This window comes from Trichomycterus rosablanca, chromosome 15, assembly GCF_030014385.1.
Source record: "Trichomycterus rosablanca isolate fTriRos1 chromosome 15, fTriRos1.hap1, whole genome shotgun sequence".
Lineage (NCBI taxonomy): Eukaryota > Metazoa > Chordata > Actinopteri > Siluriformes > Trichomycteridae > Trichomycterus > Trichomycterus rosablanca.
The window spans coordinates 23,781,454-23,806,155 of NC_086002.1; the positions used below are offsets into that span (position 1 = coordinate 23,781,454).

Genomic DNA, 24,702 nt, shown 5'->3' on the forward strand with positions numbered 1-24,702 from the left:
TGTACCATACTGTATCATACTGTACTGTACCGTACTGTACCACACTGTACTGTACCACACTGTACTGTACCATACTGTACTGTACCACACTGTACTGTACCTTACTTCACTGTACCATATTGAACTGTACCACACTGTACTGTACCTTACTTCACTGTACCATATTGAACTGTACCACACTGTACTGTACCACACTACTGTACCACACTGTACTGTACCATACTGCACTGTACCATACTGTACTGTACCACACTGTACTGTACCATACTGTACTGTACCACACTGTACTGTACCACACTGCACTGTACCATACTGTACTGTACTGTATCATACTGTACTGTATCATACTGTACTGTACCATACTGTACTGTACTACTCTGTACTGTACCACACTGTACTGTATCACACTGTACTACACCATACTGTACTGTACCACACTGTACTGTACCATACTGTACTGTACCATACTGTACTGTACTACTCTGTACTGTACCACACTGTACTATACCATACTGTACTGTACCACACTGTACTGTACCACACTGTACTGTACCACACTGTACTGTACCATACTGTACTGTACCACACTGTCTGGTGGAAAAGTGGCATCATGCTCCACATTTACTTACAGAAGAAATTATCCTCCTCCTCCTCCTCCTTTTTATTAGTTTCTTCTGGAATTCTTCATGTTGTAGATCCACAGGGGTGACAGGTCCCTCTTTTGCTGACTGCATTATTAAAGATCTAATAGACAGACAGACAGACAGACAGACAGACAGACAGACAGACAGACAGACAGACAAATAGATAGATGTGCTGTATTCATAATTAAAGGAAAATTCTTTAGACTGTTGTAACTGGCTGTTGTTATTGTTATGAACTGAAGCTACTGTGGCACCAGGCAGCAAAATGTTATTCGAATGCCTACAGTAAAATGATCTCAAAATCACAAGATTAGTACTAGAGTAAATGTTCTTCATGGATGTAGGGGTGGCACCTGATAACAATTTGTTTTACTTATTATATTGCTCTTCAAAAAGTGGTATTAACACAACCGAATAGACATTTTACATGAGTTTGAGATCCGATCACAACAAATTCCTCCAGTAAAAATGTCTGAAATGTATTTCATTAATAACAGAGTCGATGCTCCTCTTGAACTGAGTAGATTTTGTGCATCAGAACACGGTAAATAATGTTTATTAAACTGTAAACAGCAGTTTTACCCTCTTCAACCCTGATAGCACATCTACATCTCAGAGACGTCTGTTGGATGTAACCCAGTTGGTCTGGAATACGTATTTAATAGAGCGTTTGCTCATCTGCAATACGTCTCTGATACGTCGCTGGTGGATCGTGGAAGATCTTCAGCTGCTGCGTTCCAGATCAATCTTACTACGTCATCATCATGCCTGCGTCTCAGAGACGCTTATGAGAGCTATCCGAGACCATTTCATAGAGCGCTTATTCATCTGTAATACATCTCCTAAATATCAGGCTTGGATGCTGAAATGGCGTTCACACGCTGCATTCCAGATGTGTACAGTATAGCTAAAATACAGCGTCTGAATGTAATTGAACGTGTGTGTGTATGTGTGCACTCCCCTCTCATGTACTGCTTTAATAATAATAATAACAATAATAATAATAGATAATACAGATAATATATCTATAAACAACAGACATAATCAGTGGTAGTAACATTCTTATTTATTATTGTTCCTTATATTATAATTATACATTATAATAATAATAATTACGATGAACACAAATAACAAAACAAAAATAGCAATTAACTACTAAATAAAATGTAATTTAAAGTCTCCTTCCTGGTGCCAGCCGCAAGTAATCTTTTATCTTGCTGTCGGGGTCTTCTTTATTTGTATTTGAGCTTTTATTGATTTTTTTTTTTAAGATTAAAAGGGACATTGAAGGTTAAATTTGCTGAAAGCTTTACCCCATTTGAAGTAAAGTCGATTTTTTTGTACAAATTACACAAATTGTATCCTATGTGCTTTGACAACACGTGAAAACCACATGACCAATAGGCGGCAGTAAAACACTGTGATTGGCCTGTAGCGAAAAGACCCCTGAGGAGGATGACACGTGGCGGAGATCAGCTTTCTAAACTAAATGAATAATTAAATGAATGTGACTTATCAATGTGTTTATCATTACAGTTTAGGTATATGAATATGTGAGTGCAGTGCAGTTTGGACATGTATGTAGAATTATCAGTGTGAGTAACCAGGTGCATTGTGGCAAAAGTTTGTGGTGTACCGAATAAGATAAGCTAGCTAGTCAGGTTGTTCCCACGTGTTAGTGGCTGCACGATTGGTTTAAGGTTAAGGTCATTGTCGCGTGCATTGTTTTGTACTGGACTATGCAGGTATTATAAGAAGAAAGGGTCCGTGTAGCGTTTATCAGTTCACTTCTCTGAACGTTTAATGCACTTAACTGTGGTAAAACGAATGCATGCTGAAGCTGGTCATTGTCGCGTGCGGTATATAATGCACCATGGTAAAATGACTTTTATTTTATTTTGCTTTTATTTATGGCAGCTACAACTTAAGTTGCTACAGTTTAAAAGCAGGTGCTGTGGGCTTGTGGTAAGCTGTTCTTTTACAATTTATTGGACTTTACAGAAAGCAACTTGATATTAATATTTTAGATACTTTTTTTATATAGTATTTTTTGTGATGTACTGGTTTGGAAACCAGAGTACCAATAGGGTCAGGCATGAACTGTTTTTAAGCACAACAAACACTGTGTGGGCATTACAGAAACTGTTTACTAAGACTACCTAGCATCATGTTGCTATTAACAAAATACACTGCTCAAAAAAATTACAGGAACACTTTTTAATCAGAGTATAGCATCAACTCAGTTCAACTTCTGGGATACTGATCTGGTCAGTTAAGTAGCAGGGGGGTTGTTAATCAGTTTCAGCTGCTTTGGTGTTAATGAAATTAACAGGTGCATTAAAGGAGCAACAATGAGACGACCCCAAAACAGGAATGGTTTAATAGGAGGCCATTGACATTTTGTCCCTCCTCGTCTTTTCTGACTGATTTTTCACTAGTTTTGCAGCTGGCTAGGGTCAGCGTCACTACTAGTACCATGGTGCGGTACCTGGACGCTACAGAGGTTGCACAGGTAGTCCAACTCCTGCAGGATGGCACATCAATACGTCAGAAGGTTTGCTGTGTCTCCCAGCACAGTCTTAAGAGTATGGAGTAGATTCCAAGAGACAGGCAGTTACTCTAGGAGAGCTGGGCATGGCCATAGAAGGACATTAACCCCTCAGCAGGACCAGTATCTGCTCCTTTGTGCAAGGAGGAACAGGATGAGCACTGCCAGAGCCCTACAAAATGAACTCCAGCAGGCCACTGGTGTGAATGTGTCTGACCAAACAATCAAAACAGGCTTCATGAGGGTGGCCTGAAGGCCCCACGTCCTGTAGTGGGCCCTGTGCTCACAGCCCAGCACCTTAGCGCTTGATTGGCATTTGCCATAGAACACCGGAATTGGCAGATCCGCCACTGGCGCCCAGTGGGTCCTGGGTTCCTCCTGGTGCACGCCTGACCTGAATCCAGTAGAACACCTCTGGGACATTATGTTTTGGTCCATCCGACGCCGCCAGGTTGTGCTTCAGACTGTCCAGGAGCTCAGTGATGCCCTGGTCCAGATCTGGGATGAGATCCCCATTTAAAGGGCAAGTGACAAAAAAATCACACTTACCTTATTTTAAATTATATCAGCCAGGTTTATTCTAAATTAGCGGTGATTTAGGTGGGCTGAGGTATAGCTATGGTAACAGACTGCATATGAAACAAACAGTGGCCACATTTTATGTCAGTCACGTGACCTGTTTGAATGAGGAACGATGTACCAGCGTGTACTGTGTGATCGATGTATTGAGCACTCCTGATCTACAGACTCTCTGTCAGAATGAATTCTGCTAACCTGAAAGCATGGTTTGTTTATTGTCCACCGTGAAAAAGATTCCAACGTTAAAACATTGGAAAACTCTGGATACTAGCTGGTCATAATAATGTGACTCGACTGTGTAAAGCCTGTATTTGAATTAATTAATGAATTCATTAATAATTAATAATTTTTTCATTTGCACCTGTCCACATCATTTATTTATTATTTATTTTACTTGTTATTGACTTTTGCAAAGTTATGTACAAGGTAAACATGCCTAATGAATTTAATGTAGAGTGTGTTGTGGTAAGGACTATGTATAATTGCCCAGCAGTGCGTCCTCGGGAGCAAGATAAGTAAACACATTTATTACATTTAAATGAGTTGGGTTTATTTATTCATGATACATGATTATTTTGATTTTGCACACATTAAACTTCTGGTCTAAAAATATATAGAAAATGCATGTCCTATAATAAAATATTTCATTCATATCATGTTTTGTGGTCTTTTTCAATACCACTTTTTGATATTGGCCCGAATATGGCTGCATGTTGGCACTGTCGGCTGACTGAGACTCGGCAAGATTGCAGCACCCCGCATCTGGCCCGAATGTTGGTACTTTCAGCAGACTGAGGCGATGTCATTGCATAGTTTTAGCACCATTCACTGATCAGAGATTTTTTGCAATTCCCTCCTTCAACACTGGAATAAATGTGAAAGAACCTTTCACCCGCTACCTTTTGCTTCTGTTGCAATCATGATGGCTCACACTGACAAAGCGTTTCTAGGTTGAGTAACAAACCACATATGTCTATATAAATAAAATAATAAATTAAATTAATTCAAGGCATAATTACCTTGTACCATGGCTGGATTACTGACCGGGCCAGTGGGGCCAGCGCCCAGGGGCCCTTGAGGTCAGGGGGCCCCGGGGGGGTCCTGGCCCAAAACATTTTGCGATGCCTATCAACATTTATGATACAATATATTTTTATTTCCGAGGGCCCTCCATTTTAAGGATCCTCTGACTATTAGGGACTTTGACCCAAGGGCCTCTTGGGGGTTCTAATGGAAAGGACAAGTTTCGGATCGAAACTTTCAATGTTGTCATTGACAAACTTGTGTCCTGTCTCAACCATCGTTTGAATGCATACACACACTTAACTGAGCTATTTGATGTTCTTTTCATGCCTGACAATATGTCCAACAGTGAGCTCACTTTAAAGGCTAACTCACTCGCTGCAGCATATCCTTCAGATCTGAACATGAGCCTGGCAGATGAATTGATACAATACAAATCATTCATAACAGAAAAAGAAAAATGTCCTAGTAAAATGCTCAAAACCATGATAAATTTGAATTTACAGTCAACCTTTCCAAATGTCTACATAGCGCTTTGACTTTTTCTGACTGTGCCTATCACAAATTGTGAAGGGGAGCGTTCATTCTCCAAACTGGCTCGTATTAAGAATGAACTCAGGATTAGGATGCGCCAAAACCTCTTTGCCCAGGGGCCCAGACTATCCTTAATCCGTCCTTGCCTTGTACGTATACTAATTTAGGGTTTCAATCATTTTATGTTTACATTTTAATTTGGATCATAAGGAACACGAATTGAAGGAAAAACTTCAAATTCATGAAAATTTCATGAAATTCTAGAAAAACTGAAACTCACGGTGCATGTAGATGCTCATGTTAGTTTATCAAAACAAAAGCTATCAATGCCCCTTTACCTCATTTCATGACACAAATTCGAATAGCCAAGACCAATGCAAGAGGTTCCCGTAAGCCATTTATTTATTAATTATTTTATTTATAAAGACATACGTATGTGGTTTGTTACTCAACCTAGAAACACTTTATGAGAGCCATGATGATTGCAACAGAAGCAAAAGGCAGTGGGTGAAAGGTTCTTTCACATTTATTCCAGTGTTGAAGGAGGGGATTGCAAAAAATCTCTGATCAGTGCATGGTGCTAAAACTTTGCAATAACATCGCCTCAGTCTGTCGAAAGTAACAACATCCAGCCATATTCAGGCCAGGGGGTGCCGAGCCAGCCGACATTGCCAAACCGGAGCCGGAATCGGCCCAGATCTATTGTGCTAGCTGGGGAGCTCTTAGGTTTATGTGGAGAGAAATATAAAGTTTTCAAGAAAATCACGGTGAGTTTGTGAATATAAAGTTGAAATGTGTAAATGTTATTAATCCGTATTTGATGGAGAAATGTTTAGGATTGATTTTATTACCTGATATTTTTTCGGTAAGGAAACTGTCTGAAAATGCGTCACATTTAACACCATTATTTAGGCCTGTCAACAACAACACAGATATTTTTTACACTTTAGTCTTCTGTGTTTTTTTCTCATAAACACGAAACCACAAACCCACGATTAATGAAAACAGGATAAAGAGATTTCTGAAAACTGCTTCTTTGTTTTCGTCTGGATGCTAAAATGTAGCTTTTTAAAGTCACAGATGTGCTCGTATATACATACATGCAGGCGGTGGACAAAATAACAGAAACACACAATCAATAATAAACATAAAATAATAAACATGTATGAGAGGATTACATCAAAAGTCAAACTTTACTGAAGAAAGGTTGGAATTCATTACTGATAATGTGTCCACGCTATGTGTGATTATAAAGAAAGCACTAATCTAACACATTGATGAGAGTGAGATTGTTATTAATACACTTTCATTTATTTAAGAATGTAAAATCAGATCAGCTCTGTGTTATTGGCATACTGGTGTAAAACTTAAAGCATTACAGAGCAGTTTTAAATCCCAGCTAAGACATACAGTTTATTTTTTACTTTTAAGATTTTAAGGATTAATTACACTAGCTGCTAGTTAGCTAAGCTGTGTGATTACTGTGTCATGTTCTTGGTGGTGTTTCTCTGAACTCAAACGTTTAGGTGCCCTCATGCTTTTTTATATAGTTTTATACCACTGTGCCACCTAAGCACCCAGCTCTGCACACTTTCTGAATCTGAAAACTAATCAAAACTAAATTAAGTTTAGAAAAAAATTCTCAGAGTATAAATGACTGAAATTATGAAGATCTAAAACTTTTAATAATTATTTATTAGTGAAGAGTAACTGGTTAAAGGACCATCCAAACCACTTCAGGAACTGATCTGAGGTAGTGGTTCTGGGAATTGGGGGACAATCCAAACTGTGTACTACAGTCTACATGAGTCAAATTTAAGACCAAGTGCAGATAAGAGTTTGATATTTTTGTTGACATTTATATAAATTTGTAATAATGATATTGATGATTTATTTAAGAATGTAAAATCATATCAGTCGTGGTTGAGTTATTAGCATACTGGTGTAAAACAAAAAAGCAATGTCTATCATAGTGAAGTTTGCAGACATTTAAAACTCTAGTTGAGATACAGTAGCTGTCTTGAGTCCTTCGTTGTGTCCTTGAAAGTGTTTGTTTAAAAACTTAATAACCCCTGAATTAGCCAACATGTCTGTGTCCAAAATAAAAACTTGCATGGGATGAAGTTATTGGTTTTGGTTACTGTGTAATAAGTGTGTACTAAAAATACCAATATCAAAACAGCTTTTCTTAAACAAGCTAAAACCAAAATCCTATAGCTTTTGTTTATATTTCTAAATATATTAAATCCTCTAAATGTAATATATTTTTATTATTGAATCTTCCACAATATTTCCAGCTTGAATTAGGATGGAAGAATCACATAATAGATTTAAACATTCACCCATTTATTGGTTTCTTTATGTTTGACTTTGCTTGTACCCCAGTGTGATGGAGGGTACAAGACCAAATTTACCTAAACCCACCTGTGTCTCCATGAAGAGTGACGGCTCAAAGGGACCACCACCTCAATTTAAGGATGGAGGATGTTTTCCTGATCTGAGGTCAGTGTAATCTTATGATTCAGTGCAGTGTTTTTACTTCCAGTTTCTCCTGATGAAATGTATTAATCTCATTAAACTCATTCATTCTTAAAAATACTAATCATCTAGGAAATGTTTCAATAACAGGATGATATAACCTGCTAGTGTTCAATACTGTCTTATTTGTCTTTTTTTACAGACCACAAAAGGAGAAATTAAATGGTACTTACAGAGCTCAGTTGGAATCAATTTTTGAGGTTTGTATAATAATACTAATCTAGTTTGCTAAATGAATACTTTGAGGAAGATGAATAATTTTATGTTGATTTTGGACACTTCTTAGATGTTGTGGTTCTTTTAGACCTGAATGATCTCTTGATTTTTGACATATGGCATTATTGGGGCTTATTAGGGTTATTAAACACACAACCTTCAACATTTTAATGAGAAGACAGAGGTGAAATTCCAGTTTAAAACGTATACACATTTTAATGCACAATCACTGTTTCTTCATTTCCTGAACTTGACATGCAAAAAAACTACATCACTCCTTATACTGTATGGTCACATCACTCATCTTTCTTTATTATCTGATGGTGCTTATTGTGATGATCTGTTCCTCTAAATTCCTCAACAGGAACTGGAGCTGAAAGTCATAAACATGTTAAAGAATGAGCTAAACAAGTTCAAAAAGCTCCTGAATGAAAATGACCCAGCATGCTCTGAGCAGGAGGTGAAGGATGTGGAAGATCTGAGCAGTTTCAGAGAGGGGGCGCTAAAGATCACACTGAATGTTCTGAAGATCATGAACCAGACAGACCTCGCTAATACCCTGCAGAGGAGTAAGAGATCTAAATACTTACATTATTTATTTCTTTAATATTAGATTATATTCTTCCACATTTATCTTGGTTCTAGAATCATCTATCAGCTTTTGATTGGTCATTAAATTATATTATATAATGTTTAATGAGCACCAGGTACTTTGTTATATGAGAATTTTAACTATGATTTTGATCACTACATCTCTACAAATCCATTATAATAATATTATAAGAGAAAATCCTACATTTAATATTATTTAAAAAATAGGAAATACTTTAGAAATTAATCAATTATTTATTAAAGTATTAAATTATATAGTGTTTATTGATCATTCAGTAAAATATTGATTAATAATTTATTGATTTATGATTTCTGTTTATTAGAACTTTTAGTCCCTGTATATCACAAAAAACTGAAATCAAATCTGAGAGAGAAATGTAAAAGAATCAGTGAAGGAATCTCCCAGCATGGAAGCTCAGCACTTCTGAATGAGATCTTCACAGAGCTCTACATCACAGAGGGTTGGAGTGGAGACGCCAATAATGAACATGAGGTCAGACAGATTAAAGCAGCATCCAGGAGACCAGTAACACAGGAGAAACCCATCAAATGCAGTGACCTCTTTAAAGACTCGTCCACCAGAACTGTGCTGACTAAAGGAATCGCTGGAATTGGAAAAACAGTCTCAGTGCAGAAGTTCATTCTGGACTGGGCTGAAGAAAAAGCAAATCAGGATGTCATCTTCATATTTTCACTTCCTTTTAGAGAGCTGAACTTTATGAAGCAGGAAAATCTCAGTCTGATGGAACTTCTTCATCAGTTTTTCCCAGAAGTGAAAGGTCTGACATCATTAGATTGTGATGGTTATAAAGTTTTGTTCATCTTTGATGGTCTGGATGAGTGTCGACTTCCTCTATTTCAAAATAATGAGCGATTGTGTAACTTAACAAAGTCAGTAAAAATGGATGTGCTGCTGACAAACCTCATCAAGGGGAACCTGCTTCCCTCTGCTCACCTCTGGATCACCACTCGACCAGGAGCAGCCAATCAGATCCCTCCTGAATGTGTAGACCAGGTAACAGAGGTACGAGGGTTCAGTGACCCTCAGAAAGAGGAGTACTTCAGGAAGAGGATCAGTAATGAGAACCTGGCTAGTAAAATCATCAAACACATGAAGTCATCAAGAAGCCTCTACATCATGTGTCACATTCCAGTCTTCTGCTGGATCTCAGCCTCTGTTCTAGAGATAATTCTGGATGTAGTCAAGGGGAAAGAGATCCCAAAAACTCTGACTCAAATGTTCACTTACTTTCTAATCTTTCAAATAAAACACAAGGAACAAAAGTATCATGGGAAATCTGACCCTGATCCACACCAGACCAGAGAGACAATACTGGCACTGGGAAAACTGGCCTTCCAGCAGCTGGAGAAAGGAAACCTGATCTTCTATGAGGAAGACCTGACAGAGTGTGGCATTGATGTCAAAAACACATCAGTGTACTCAGGGGTCTGCACCCAAATCTTCAAAAAAGAGGCTGGACTGCACCTGGGTCAGGTCTTCAGCTTTGTGCACCTGAGTGTTCAGGAGTTTCTGGCTGCTTTATATGTATTTCACACCTTCATCAACAAAAACAGAAATCTACAGGTGATGCAAAACACTGAATTCTTTAACACCTTTAGAAACTATACAAATATGTCTGACTTTCTGAAGAGTGCAGTGGACGAGGCCTTACAGAGTGAGAATGGACACCTGGATCTTTTCCTCCGCTTTCTCCTGGGTCTTTCACTGGAGTCCAATCAGACTCTCTTAGACCTACTCTCAGACCTACTGCCACAAACAGGAAGTAGCTCTTACAACACAGAGGAAACAGTCAGATACATCAAGGAGAAGATCAGTGAGAATCCCTCTCCAGAAAAATCCATCAATCTGTTCCACTGTCTGAATGAACTGAACGATGATTCTCTAGTGCAGGAAATCCAAAAATACCTGAAGAGAAAAGTTTATGTTAATCACGATGGACTTCATCTCTCTCCTGCTCAGTGGTCGGCTCTGTTGTTTGTGTTGCTGAACTCAGATCGGGAGCTGGATGAGTTTGATTTGAGAAAATATTATCCATCACATAAAGGTCTTCTGAAGATGCTGTCAGTGGTAAAAGAATCAAAAAAAGCTATGTGAGTAATTTATTGATAAATATTTGATTCATAAGTTCATTACACAAACACTAATAGTTCACTAATAGTTAAATGTACAAAACTGAGAAGGTGCAAAACTACAGTGCTGCAGTCTGATCTCAAAGTATGTCTAAAATAAACATGTAATTTCATAACCTAAATAATAATGTTAACAGTTTCTGCACCACCTACTAACTTGCACTCTGCTAATTATACTGAGTATAAAATTTGATGTTAAATGGTAAAAATCATCAACCACAGAGCTTCAAAAACATCAGGACTAAACTAAGTTCAGTAATAAAGAGAGAAACAAATTAATAATAGACAATCTTTTAAATACACTCATGTAATCATGAACGGGGTGCTCAGGTGGTGCAGCCGGTAAAGTACACTTGTCGACATTTGCTGAGATCTGAGAATGTTAGCATGGAGGGAATTGATCTGACTGATGTATAATTATATTTTCACGAAAATGCATTTTACTCTGATGAAAACACTGTAATAATAATCAGATTGTTTTGCTGTACGACAGCTTCATGAATCAGACGTGGAATAAACAGAGCTCAGTTTACATAAACATGACGTGTAAATTACATGTTTAGACTCGTGCACTAGTTTTATACAGAACATAGAATTTCACCTGAAAGCAGGAGCAGAAGTATTTGTACCTCTAAACCTGAATGTTAGTGACAGCAGTTTCTACGTAGAGCTTCCTGATAATAATTAGTTCCCAGTCGTGCAGAAATACAGTAGTGAGAGTGAAACCTTTACAGAGTAAAATAGTGAGTAATTATGGAATGTAAATTTAATTTAGATAAAATGATTGACTTACATACTGGTCAGGACCACGGTGGATCCAGTGCTACTCAAAAACACTTGAAAGGATGGAGACATAAATCAAGTACAGTAGAGCAGTGCTGCTATTGGTTGATTTATCAGTTCAACTGCTTTCACCTTTATTTGCAATGTAGATTGATCAGATTATTTCTCTCCAGGTTGTTGGAGTGTAATCTAACAGAGGAAAGTTGTGAAGTTCTGTCCTCAGTTCTCAGTTTAAACTCCTCCAGTCTGAAACATCTGAACCTGAGTAACAATAAACTGAAGGATTCAGGAGTGAAGCTGCTCTCTGCTGGACTGGAGAATCCTCACTGTAAACTGGAGATACTGGAGTAAGATTTTCAACTTCACCAAGTTTTATACACATTCATTCATTTACACTAATCATTTCATCCTGGGAAACAATCAGTGTAAACAAATAAACCATATCAGGGTGACACACACGCACACAAACACACAATCATCAACTGAACTGCTTTCACTTTCATCTGCACTGCAGTTTGGGTAATATTATTAGATCTGCTACTTGGATTCCACCTACTGCTGCAGAGTGACGTCTTTCATTTCTCTGATTCACCTGATTATTTCTCTCCAGGTTGTGGGATTGTAATCTAACAGAAAAAAGTTGTAAAGTTCTGTCCTCAGTTCTTAGTTTAAACTCCTCCAGTCTGAAACATCTGAACCTGAGTTACAATAAACTGAAGGATTCAGGAGTGAAGCTGCTCTCTGCTGGACTGGAGAATCAACACTGTAAACTGGAGATACTGGGGTAAGATCTTCACTTTCACACTGTAGATACTGAATATTTCTTTCTAAGTTAACCAGTTAATAAAAAATAAAGCAAAAACATGTTCTATTGTGCACCTTAAACATTGATAAAAGCTAAAATTATGATTCTGTGTTTGTCATTGACAGCAAAATATTTTTACTGATACTGTATTAGAGTGATTTGATTATTTCTCTTCAGGTTGTGGGAGTGTAATCTCACAGAGAAAAGTTGTGAAGTTCTGTCCTCAGTTCTCAGTTCAAACTCCTGCAGTCTGAAACGTTTGAACCTGAGTAACAATAAACTGAAGGATTCAGGAGTGAAGCTGCTCTCTGCTGGACTGGAGAATCCACACTGTAAACTGGATATACTGGAGTAAGATCTTCACTTTCACACTGTAGATACAGGGGTTCTGTTTCAAAATTATTTAACCAAATAATAAAAAAAAAAAGCAAAAATTATGATTCTTTGTTTGTGATTGATGGAAAGTATCTTTACTGATACTGTGTCCGATTGATCTGATTATTTCTCTCCAGGTTGGTTGATTGTAATCTAACAAAGAGAAGTTGTGAAGTTCTGTCCTCAGTTCTCAGTTTAAACTCTTCCAGTCTGAAACATCTGAACCTGAGTAACAATAAACTGAAGGATTCAGGAGTGAAGCTGCTCTCAGCTGGACTGGAGAATCCACACTGTACACTGGAGATACTGGAGTAAGATCTTCACTTTCACACTGTAGATACAGAAGCTCATTCATACAGAAACTGTTATTGATGTGTGTAGGAGTTTGATATTTTACTCATTTTCCTCACACAAGATAAAACACTTTATCATTAATATAATAGAATAGTTTTACATGTTGAAGATTTATCAGTGATGATGTCTGATTGTGGATCTGAATGGAGATGGAGGAGGAGGTGGGAGAAGATGATGTATGATTTTTATTAAGTGATTTTCTTCTGCAGGTTGAGGAGCTGCAGTATTACAGATGAAGGATTTACTGCTCTGGCTTCAGCTCTAAAATCAAACCCATCATCACTTCTGAGAGAACTGTATCTGAGTGGCAATGATCCAGGACAATCAGGAGTAAAACTGCTCAGAGAGCTTAAGGTGGATCCACAATGTAACCTGAAGGAACTACAGTAAGTTACTATTGATTTATACACAGACACACCTAAACACACACACATGCACACACTACACACACATGCACACATTACACACACATGCAGTGGTATGTCTGTCTTATTGTAGAATTGTTCATTAGCAAAACTTCATCTGTATCAGGGTTCTTTATAGAACAATGAATCATGTGAAATGTTCTATCATTGTTCCAGGTGGTGTGTGTGTGTGCGTGCGTGCATGCGTGCTGGTGTTTATACTGTTTCTGATTGTGTTGAGTCTGATAGGTGACTGAAACATCTGATCATGTCTGGTCTCTTCTACAGCATCTGATTCTAATACATATTGAATTATGAGATGAAGAGCAGTGGAGATAAACACCATCTACTCTTCACACTGGGATTCTACATGGTGACACTTTGTTCAGCTTCTTACTGCTCAAATCTGTAAACATGCTTTCTGTACAACTGTGTGCATGACATCACTTCCTGTACAAGATCGACGCTCTCAAACCCACTCTGAACTGCTGATAACCTTTCATCTCATCCTTCTATACATCTCTGCTGAAGTAATGAGATTGGAGAGTCCATCAGGTTTCTGGTACCAGCTGAATTAATCTGATAAACTGAACATTGAGCACCTGGTACATGTGAGTTAGAAGCTGCAAAACATGGTGAGGGTCCATTAGGACTGCTTTAAAAAACCCTGCATTAGCTTGGTGCATTAGCATGCTGTTCACTATCTACCTGTAATGAAGAAATTTAAAGTTACTGGAGATGTTTAGATTTTTCCTGGAGGAGAACATGAGGAGGATTACTCGAGTGGCCAGAGAATCTAGTATCTCTGCTGGGAAATTACAGACGATAGTGAGGTCTTAAAGTCAGGATATCTTCCTACATAACCACAAGGTGTGTAGAGGGCTGACTGAAGAAAGTCTCTTCTGTATGACTCGCACCTTTTGATTGGAATGTATGATTTATGGGACCTTGTTGTATAGTCAAAACAAACCAAAACAGACATCAAACAGTAAAGGTCCCTGAGGTGGGGGGGTACATTATCCCCTTTTTATATGCAAAATTATGAATCACTTTTATTTACTGTACATTTTAACCAACTAACTGATTAAACTATAATAGTTAAATAGTTAACACTAGTTAAAAATAATAAGAATCAAAGCGATGATTCTTATTAATGTTAAATATAGAAGATGATAATGCAAATATTTGATGAAAGGGACAGTAAGTGTAGCAGTTTTGTTAATGACTAATAATAACACTAATACATTATAACTGATATTTTGAATAACCATTGTGCTTGTGTTATCGTTAATGACTGAAACTACTGTATCATTATTTTTGGAATATTTTGTGTGAGTTGTGTGGAGTTTATATTCTTAATTACTTTTATCTTCCTGCAGTAATGTAGTGCTGTGAAAAAGTATTTACTTCATTTTCCAATTTTCTACTTTTGCATGTCAAACTACGTAGTATGTATCAGACCACCAAATAAATATTAATATTAAAGACCAAATAAACACAAATAGTTTTTTAACAATGGTTTCATTTATTGAAAGAAAAAAATAATGTGTGTGACCCTCTCAACATTTTCTTTAGGTATGTAGGTGTAGGGGTTCCTGCGGCGTCGGGTGAACTTGCCTCTGGTTCCCGGCGTCGCATGGATTACAGAGCCACTGGAACAAAGGCCTTAAATCAGAGGTCTTCTAATTAAGGCTGACAACCTGCAGCTGTGCCTGCTTATTTAAGCAGCTACTGTGCAGCTGTAGTTTGTTGTGCCTTCTGTTTGGTTTTGTTTGATTTGTTTTGGTTTCATTTAATTTACTTTGGTTTTCAACTGTGTTGATTTAATTTCTTTAATTTACCTTTGTTAGGGTCAGCGGGTACTCTGGGCGTCAATAGGACGGTCGGATGTGTAAGCAAAAAGGCTGAGGTAATCTAGGGAAGTTTTATTTTCTTTTGGCTAGGGAAAGTTTTGGTGCGACCTCGAACAGCCCTTGAGCTGTCTTTATTTTAGAGTTGTGCATTGGGTTTCTCCCTGCATTCGGCAGGAGACCAGCTAAACGCCATCCACCGATGCCACTCTGCGTCCTTGGGACGTTAATTCGGAAGGGTTGTTACTATCACCATAGGGCAGCGGGATAAGTGCGTGTCTTTGCCACCTGCAGTCCCGGCTTGAACCCGCACTCTGATTAACATGCATTTTTCCACAGATCAAGTTACAGTTCCACAGTTAGCAAAGTGCAGCTGGTGAGACGTCCATCTGGTTTCCCGAACTGCGCTTATGCGAGTTCAGTCTCTCTTTATTGTTCTCCACAGATCGGTTCCTCCCCAGCGGTGGCGAAGCGCTGCTGGTGAGACATCCATCTGATTCCTCGGACTGCATTCATGCAAGTTCGGTCTCTCTTTATTCTGCTCCACAGATCGGTTCCTCCCCAGCGGCAGCGAAGCGCTGCTGGTGAGACATCCATCTGATTCCTAGGACTGCATTCATGCAAGTTCGGTTTTTCTTTATTGTTCCCCACAGATCGGTTCCTCCCCAGCGGTGGCGAAGCACTGCTGGTGAGACATCCATCTGATTCCTCGAACTGCGTTCATACAAGTTCAGTCTCTCTTTATTCTGCTCCACAGATCGGTTCCTCCCCAGCAGCGGCGAAGCACTGCTACTGAGACATCCATCTGATTCTCCGGACTGCATTCATGCAAGTTCGGTTTTTCTTTATTGTTCCCCACAGATCGGTTCCTCCCCAGCGTCAGCAACGCGTGGCTGGTGAGACGTCCATCTGATTTCCCGAACTGCGCTTATGCGAATTCGATTTCTCTTTATTCTTTTCCACAGATCGGTTCCTCCCCAGCGGCAGCGAAGCGCTGCTGGTGAGATGTCCATCTGATTTCCCGGACTGCATTCATGCAAGTTCGGTTTCTTTTTATTGTGCTTTACAGATCGCCTTCTTCCCAGCGCAACCGTGCCTCGCAGCTGGTGACATGACCCATCTGAGATAGATTGGCTCCTTCCCAGCGATAGTGACCTGCGGCGGGTGACATGGCCATCTGAATTCCCAAACTGCGCTTACACAAGTTCGGTTCCCTTTTCATGCGCTCAACAGATCACCTCCTTCCCAGCGCAACCGCACCTCGCAGCTGGTGACAGGGCCCATCTGGAATAGATTGGATCCTTCCCAGCGACAGCGACCTGCGGTGGGTAATTTGGCCATCTGATGACCCGAACTGCGCTTACGCGAGTTCGAGCTCATTTTCTGAACTTCGTAGTTCAGCATGTGCAGCTTCGGCACCTTTTATAGCGCATGGCCTTCAGGCTAAACCCGCTCCTAAATGCCACAGCGTGAGCGTGACCACCTCGCAAGCCGGCGATTGGGGTTTGCGGCTCTGCTGTGTTTACCTTTATGATTTTTGTGTTTCAGTGTTCAAGTGCAAGTAATTTGATCGAGATCCACCCTGTTTACTTTTGTTTCATTTGGTTATCTTCTGTTGTTCTTTTTTTTATTATTAATACAATTTTCATTTAATCTCTGTCTTGGGTTCTGTATCTCCCCACCAGTGTTAATTTCGTTGACGAATGATTTTCGTCATAGTTTTCGACAACGAACCTTTATTTCATGACGAAAACGAGACGATAACTAAATAAAAACTACATAAAAGGATAAAAACTATGACGAAATGAATCGACACTTTCGTCAACGAATAAAAACGAGACGAAAATGTTTGGCAGTGACGACATATAATCAGAACTGATTTAGTTTTGTGGAAGGTAGGGACCAGTTAGCAAGAGATCCAATCATAACTACTTTAGCGTATGAGGAGGGTGGGACAAGCCGATTAGCCATCCAATCAGTACTAATCTTTTGCAGTACCGCGGTAAGACCACACTTGCACAAATTTGATCTAAACCCAGGAAGACCAGACTAGTCTGTGAACTTTCTTTACTCGTGGAACCAGGTTAACTCCACAATGTCAACAGGGAGAAAGAGGTGAGCCGATATATGGACACATTTCTCATTTGACGTCGTGAAAAACAAGACGATGTGTAAACCATGTGGGGCGACGATCTCGGTTAAAAACACAACAAATCTGAAATGACATTCTCCACTGCTGGCAGTATAATGGCAAAATAATGTCACAGCTGCTTTTAAGGTACCCAGTTTTATAAAGAATGTAATATGCAATTTGTTATGAACAATGCATATACTTTTCAGGCAGAGCAGGCGTACTGGTCATTAATATTTTGTTATTGTTATGCTCAATGAGCAAGGTCAGTTAAATAAAGATGTTTGAAATAAGTTAAATCTGTTTCTGTGTGTATTGCACATTCAAACATTAATAATATTCCATAACTGGTTAAAAATTTTTCATTTTGTGTAAGTGTATATAATGACTTAAATAATTAAGGGAACTGACGAAAAAGCATTTACATTTTACACCCTTTATATGTATTTTAGGGCAACACGGTGGCTAAGTGGGTTGCGCTGTCGCCTCACAGCAAGAAGGTCCTGGGTTCGAACCCCAGGTGGGGTGGTCCGGGTCCTTTCTGTGTGGAGTTTGCATGTTCTCCTCGTGTCTGTGTGAGTTTCCTCCGGGTGCTCCGGTTTCCTCCCACAGTCCAAAGACGTGCAAGTGAGGTGAATTGAAGATACCAAATTTGTCCATGTCATGAATGTAACCAATGTGTAAAAACATGACGTTAAAACCTTAATAAACAAACAAATATGTATTTTAATCGACTAAATCGACTGTAGATTTAGTCGACTAAAGTCTTATGATAATTAGTCGACTAAAACTAGACTAAAACTAAAACAATTCAGATGACTAAATTACGACTAAAACTAAATGACATTTTAGTCAAAAGACTATGAATAAAACTAAATCAAAATTTGCTGTCAAAATTAACACTGCACTTAAGTTAGAACTAACAGACACGTACTTCTATACTATCTGTCAAAAAGGACGATCTATAAACCTTTATTCAAACAGGGTTTCAGCAGATTTAATAATAATAATAACAATACAACCCCAATTAAAAAAAATACTTGGGACAGTATGGAAAATGAAAAATAATAAAACACATTTTAGTTTCTTACATTGACTTTCACTTTTATTTGATGTCAGACAGGATGAAGCTGAGATATTTCATCTTTTATCTGCTCAACTTCATTTCATTTATTAATAAACATCCATTCCTACATTTCAGGCCTGCAACACATTCCAAAAATAGTTAGGACAGGTCAGGACTGCAGACAGGCCAGTCCAGTACCTATACCCTCTTATTCCACAGCCACACCTTTGTAATGTGTGCAGCAGGTGGATTTGCATCGTCTTGTTAAAAAATGCTGGACATCCCTGGAAAAGACGACGTCTTGAAGGCAGCACATGTTGCTGATAACAGTCTGGATCCTTTTTGTCTTTGGTTTGGATCACACGCTGTCCATTTTTCCATAAAAAGACCTGAAATGCTGATTCATCTGACCACAATACATGTTTCCACCTTTGGGCAAGATGGTGGCGCATGAACCTGAGCGTCTCACCAGGCTTAGCAATCTAGTTTTTATTTACTTCCAGAGGTGAGCAGAACACCGCGTCCAAGTGAGCTGTTCATCCCAACAGGAATAGCCAAAACAGGGTGAATATGGAGGTTAGCGCGCTAAGCTAAAACTACCTTGTCTCTTCCTTGCCAATATGTCATGACAAAATAAAAATCTGGACCCTGACACAGAAGAGGATCATGGACTGCAGCTAAACCACAGCATGGTGGAACTGATGAAGAGCTTCTGTGGTGGTGTTTGTCTTTATGTAAACAAAACCTGGTGCATGGACTCTTTCATAGTTAAAATATTACAAGTAATTCAGACATGACCAAATTAGGAGAAATAATTTTATAAAAATGTTATAAAAAAGTCTTACTGAGTTCATCTGTATCTTCAGGTTCTTCCTTCTTCACAGGCTTCATCTGGAAACCTCCACACTGTTGGTCCTCTGAGAAGAGCAGTTCCACAGAAGCAACAAGTTCCGGAGGGATTAAAGTGACTTCACCTGAAATTCATCAATATGAGAAGAAGAAACTTAACAACTGGAGGAAACTGAAGGTTGTGGGTTTGATTTCCAATTACAAATAAATTCAGTTAGATTAAAACTTAAATCCAGACTGGAGTGTAGCAGCACAGGACAGTACGGTACAGTACAGGTTCTAATCCCACTATCCACTTTCTCTTATTATTTCTACTGATTAGTGACTCCAATACTAACTGTACTGTACCATACTGTACTGTACCATACTATACTGTACCACAATGTACTGTACCATACTGTACCACACTGTACTGTACCATACTGTACTGTACCATACTATACTGTACCACAATGTACTGTACCAAAATGTACTGTACCATACTGTACCACACTGTACTGTACCATACTGTACTGTACCTTACTGTACTGTACCATACTATACCATACTGTACTGTACCAGACTGTACTGTACCTTACTTCACTGTACCATACTGTACTGTACCACACTGTACTGTACCACACTGTACTGTACCTTACTTTACTGTACCATACTGTACTGTACCACACTGTACTGTACCATACTGTACTGTACCACACTGTACTGTACCATACTGTACTGTACCTTACTTCACTGTACCATACTGTACTGTACCATACTGTACTGTACCTTACTTCACTGTACCATACTGTACTGTACCACACTGTACTGTACCACACTGTACTGTACCTTACTTCACTGTACCATACTGTACTGTACCACACTGTACTGTACCATACTGTACTGTACCATACTGTACTGTACCACACTGTACTGTACCACACTGTACTGTACCATACTGTACTGTATCATACTGTACTGTACCACACTGTACTGTACCACACTGCACTGTACCATACTGTACTGTATCATACTGTACTGTACTGTACTGTACCACACTGTACTGTACCACACTGCACTGTATCATACTGTACTGTACCGTACTGTACCACACTGTACTGTACCACACTGTACTGTACCATACTGCACTGTACCACACTGTACTGCACCATACTGCACTGTACCACACTGTACTGTACCACACTGTACTGTACCACACTGCACTGTACCATACTGCACTGTACCATACTGTACTGTACCATACTGCACTGTACCATACTGTATCATACTGTACTGTACCGTACTGTACCACACTGTACTGTACCACACTGTACTGTACCATACTGTACTGTACCACACTGTACTGTACCTTACTTCACTGTACCATATTGAACTGTACCACACTGTACTGTACCTTACTTCACTGTACCATATTGAACTGTACCACACTGTACTGTACCACACTACTGTACCACACTGTACTGTACCATACTGCACTGTACCATACTGTACTGTACCACACTGTACTGTACCATACTGTACTGTACCACACTGTACTGTACCACACTGCACTGTACCATACTGTACTGTACTGTATCATACTGTACTGTATCATACTGTACTGTACCATACTGTACTGTACTACTCTGTACTGTACCACACTGTACTGTATCACACTGTACTACACCATACTGTACTGTACCACACTGTACTGTACCATACTGTACTGTACCATACTGTACTGTACTACTCTGTACTGTACCACACTGTACTATACCATACTGTACTGTACCACACTGTACTGTACCACACTGTACTGTACCACACTGTACTGTACCATACTGTACTGTACCACACTGTCTGGTGGAAAAGTGGCATCATGCTCCACATTTACTTACAGAAGAAATTATCCTCCTCCTCCTCCTCCTTTTTATTAGTTTCTTCTGGAATTCTTCATGTTGTAGATCCACAGGGGTGACAGGTCCCTCTTTTGCTGACTGCATTATTAAAGATCTAATAGACAGACAGACAGACAGACAGACAGACAGACAGACAGACAGACAGACAGACAGACAGACAGACAAATAGATAGATGTGCTGTATTCATAATTAAAGGAAAATTCTTTAGACTGTTGTAACTGGCTGTTGTTATTGTTATGAACTGAAGCTACTGTGGCACCAGGCAGCAAAATGTTATTCGAATGCCTACAGTAAAATGATCTCAAAATCACAAGATTAGTACTAGAGTAAATGTTCTTCATGGATGTAGGGGTGGCACCTGATAACAATTTGTTTTACTTATTATATTGCTCTTCAAAAAGTGGTATTAACACAACCGAATAGACATTTTACATGAGTTTGAGATCCGATCACAACAAATTCCTCCAGTAAAAATGTCTGAAATGTATTTCATTAATAACAGAGTCGATGCTCCTCTTGAACTGAGTAGATTTTGTGCATCAGAACACGGTAAATAATGTTTATTAAACTGTAAACAGCAGTTTTACCCTCTTCAACCCTGATAGCACATCTACATCTCAGAGACGTCTGTTGGATGTAACCCAGTTCGTCTGGAATACGTATTTAATAGAGCGTTTGCTCATCTGCAATACGTCTCTGATACGTCGCTGGTGGATCGTGGAAGATCTTCAGCTGCTGCGTTCCAGATCAATCTTACTACGTCATCATCATGCCTGCGTCTCAGAGACGCTTATGAGAGCTATCCGAGACCATTTCATAGAGCGCTTATTCATCTGTAATACATCTCCTAAATATCAGGCTTGGATGCTGAAATGGCGTTCACACGCTGCATTCCAGATGTGTACAGTATAGCTAAAATACAGCGTCTGAATGTAATTGAACGTGTGTGTGTATGTGTGCACTCCCCTCTCATGTACTGCTTTAATAATAATAATAACAATAATAATAATAGATAATACAGATAATATATCTATAAACAACAGACATAATCAGTGGTAGTAACATTCTTATTTATTATTGTTCCTTATATTATAATTATACATTATAATAATAATAATTACGATGAACACAAATAACAAAACAAAAATAGCAATTAACTACTAAATAAAATGTAATTTAAAGTCTCCTTCCTGGTGCCAGCCGCAAGTAATCTTTTATCTTGCTGTCGGGGTCTTCTTTATTTGTATTTGAGCTTTTATTGATTTTTTTTTTTAAGATTAAAAGGGACATTGAAGGTTAAATTTGCTGAAAGCTTTACCCCATTTGAAGTAAAGTCGATTTTTTTGTACAAATTACACAAATTGTATCCTATGTGCTTTGACAACACGTGAAAACCACATGACCAATAGGCGGCAGTAAAACACTGTGATTGGCCTGTAGCGAAAAGACCCCTGAGGAGGATGACACGTGGCGGAGATCAGCTTTCTAAACTAAATGAATAATTAAATGAATGTGACTTATCAATGTGTTTATCATTACAGTTTAGGTATATGAATATGTGAGTGCAGTGCAGTTTGGACATGTATGTAGAATTATCAGTGTGAGTAACCACCCAGCTAGCAAAAAATGTATGGCCCAGTTCTGGGCCATATCCGGCATGCCGGAACTTTTTGTGTCGGCCCACATCCGGCAGCCGGATCTGGCCCGGTGTCAAAATGAATGACGGTTAGATTGTGGCCCGTATACGGCTGCCCGGATCCCAGCCATGACTGCCAGCAATATACCAGCACTTAACCACCTGCTAGCCAGAACAGCCATTATCGGGCCAAATATGGCCCAGTTCTGGCCTGCAGTAGATTTTCAAAAGGCTTTCCCCAGCCATATGTAACATTTAATGGTCACTGGGACTACTACAACTGTTCTTGCCTCTTATTGCTATGAAAATACTCTGTAAAATATATATACATATATACTTTATTATAATTATAAGTAATAATAATAATAGAGTACAATTAAAACAGTAACAGAAAAAAACAAATGTACACCAAAACACATTTTTCAATATTTTATTTCAAGTATTTTTATTTATTATAAAAATGTTTTGTCCTGCCATAATTGACTGCTGATCTCCTGCCTCCTGACACTGGTCTGTAATTCTGAAATGAAAACAAAAACTATTTTTCACAGATCAATGTGGATCTTATTCAATTTTTTCAGTTCCACTTAATGGTGGAAAAGAAATGTTGAATAAGAAAAAAAGTAACTGTAGTTTAAATATGTTTACCTGGTTAAAATGGTTTATTGATTCACTCAGGCAGCAGGAGTGGCATCACGAACAGCAGTTTCCAGAACAGTGCTAGAGCAGAAGAAACAGTGCCTTTAGTAGGCTGAAGAACATAAGCGCAAACTTGGAAATATGTGCTTTAGACATGATAATGTGCTTTTTGATTATAATATTTTACAGTGTTATGTACAGTGCTTGCATACATTATCCCTAATCGATCCTAAAACATGTCTTTCAAACTGTATGTTGATAAAAGCAGCTTTTGTAAACATCTTACCAAGATCAGTGTAGGACAAATAACACAAGGTGGCTGAGTGAGCTGGACTCAGGGGTGCACAAAAAGTCACTGCAGAAATATAAACACTTAATTAGTTAAATCATTAAATCAAGGAAATGTATAAAGACTTGTAAATATGTGCTTTAGGCATGATAATGTGCTTTGTCTTTGTAAACATGTTTCCTGGGTTATTTATGCCAGCCAATGACTAAAAGTTTTTATAATATTGTCAACTGCCAGGAAGAGGGAACTAATGTAACCAACCTTTTATATCCATCACGACCCTTACTCAAAAAAGATGGACCACCAGCTCCATACAGCTGTAGGTATAGGTAACATATAGGTAATATAACTTGGCTATATTGTTTGATGGTTTATATCGTATTCATAATATAAGTTTCCTTTAGATGCATGTTTTAAATTAAGTTTGATAGCCTTTTGCTGCCATATTGATGTATAGCTGGCTAGATAGTTAATTTACCGTACCTGCCAAGCTAGCATTTTGGCTAACGTTAAAACATAGCTATAATATATTTATTAATCATCAAAAATACGAAATTATTTGATTATATATATTGTTCTGTTACTACAGTATATCAGTATTTTTAATATAATGTTTTAGTAAGTTTTTAGTCCTAAAGAGCAGCAGTTAACGTTACCTTGAAATCCTCAGTGAATAAGTGTAAAAAATAACGGTTTTCTTATTTAAACTGAACTAAACGCGCGAGCCTCCTCGCGCATGCGTTCAGGGAACCTTTCGTATTGAAGTAGTGAACTGAT

General features: G+C 38.6%; 2 protein-coding genes, 1 long non-coding RNA gene and 1 pseudogene across 3 annotated transcripts in view; 2 read left to right on the forward strand and 2 right to left on the reverse strand.

Annotated features, from left to right (window-relative positions):
• LOC134328803 (uncharacterized) overlaps positions 1-24,702 on the forward strand; it is a 450,585-nt gene that overhangs the window by 320,080 nt on the left and 105,803 nt on the right. The window lies entirely within an intron of this gene.
• Positions 1-24,702, reverse strand: part of LOC134328715 (zinc finger protein 271-like) — a 525,414-nt pseudogene that overhangs the window by 212,420 nt on the left and 288,292 nt on the right.
• On the forward strand, positions 5,955-15,058 carry LOC134328707 (NACHT, LRR and PYD domains-containing protein 3-like). The gene is made up of 11 exons (XM_063009887.1): positions 5,955-6,095; positions 7,714-7,830; positions 8,009-8,066; positions 8,447-8,651; positions 9,018-10,806; positions 11,802-11,975; positions 12,239-12,412; positions 12,611-12,784; positions 12,946-13,119; positions 13,372-13,548; positions 13,855-15,058. The coding sequence occupies exons 2-11, from the start codon at positions 7,718-7,720 to the stop codon at positions 13,859-13,861; spliced, it is 3,045 nt and encodes a 1,014-aa protein (XP_062865957.1). The 5' UTR covers positions 5,955-6,095; positions 7,714-7,717; the 3' UTR covers positions 13,862-15,058.
• Positions 23,412-24,670, reverse strand: LOC134329113 (uncharacterized). The gene is made up of 4 exons (XR_010014764.1): positions 24,582-24,670; positions 23,923-23,991; positions 23,646-23,717; positions 23,412-23,517 (listed from the first exon to the last, which is right to left on the reverse strand). It is a non-coding gene; the product is annotated as an uncharacterized LOC134329113 (long non-coding RNA).

Coding starts and splice junctions, on each gene's coding strand:
- LOC134328707 (XM_063009887.1), top strand. CDS start 7,718: ATGGAGGGTACAAGACCAAATTTACCTAAACCCACCTGTGTCTCCATG. Junction 12,785..12,945: donor TGTAAACTGGATATACTGGA/GTAAGATCTTCA, acceptor ATTTCTCTCCAG/GTTGGTTGATTGTAATCTAA. Junction 13,120..13,371: donor TGTACACTGGAGATACTGGA/GTAAGATCTTCA, acceptor TTTCTTCTGCAG/GTTGAGGAGCTGCAGTATTA.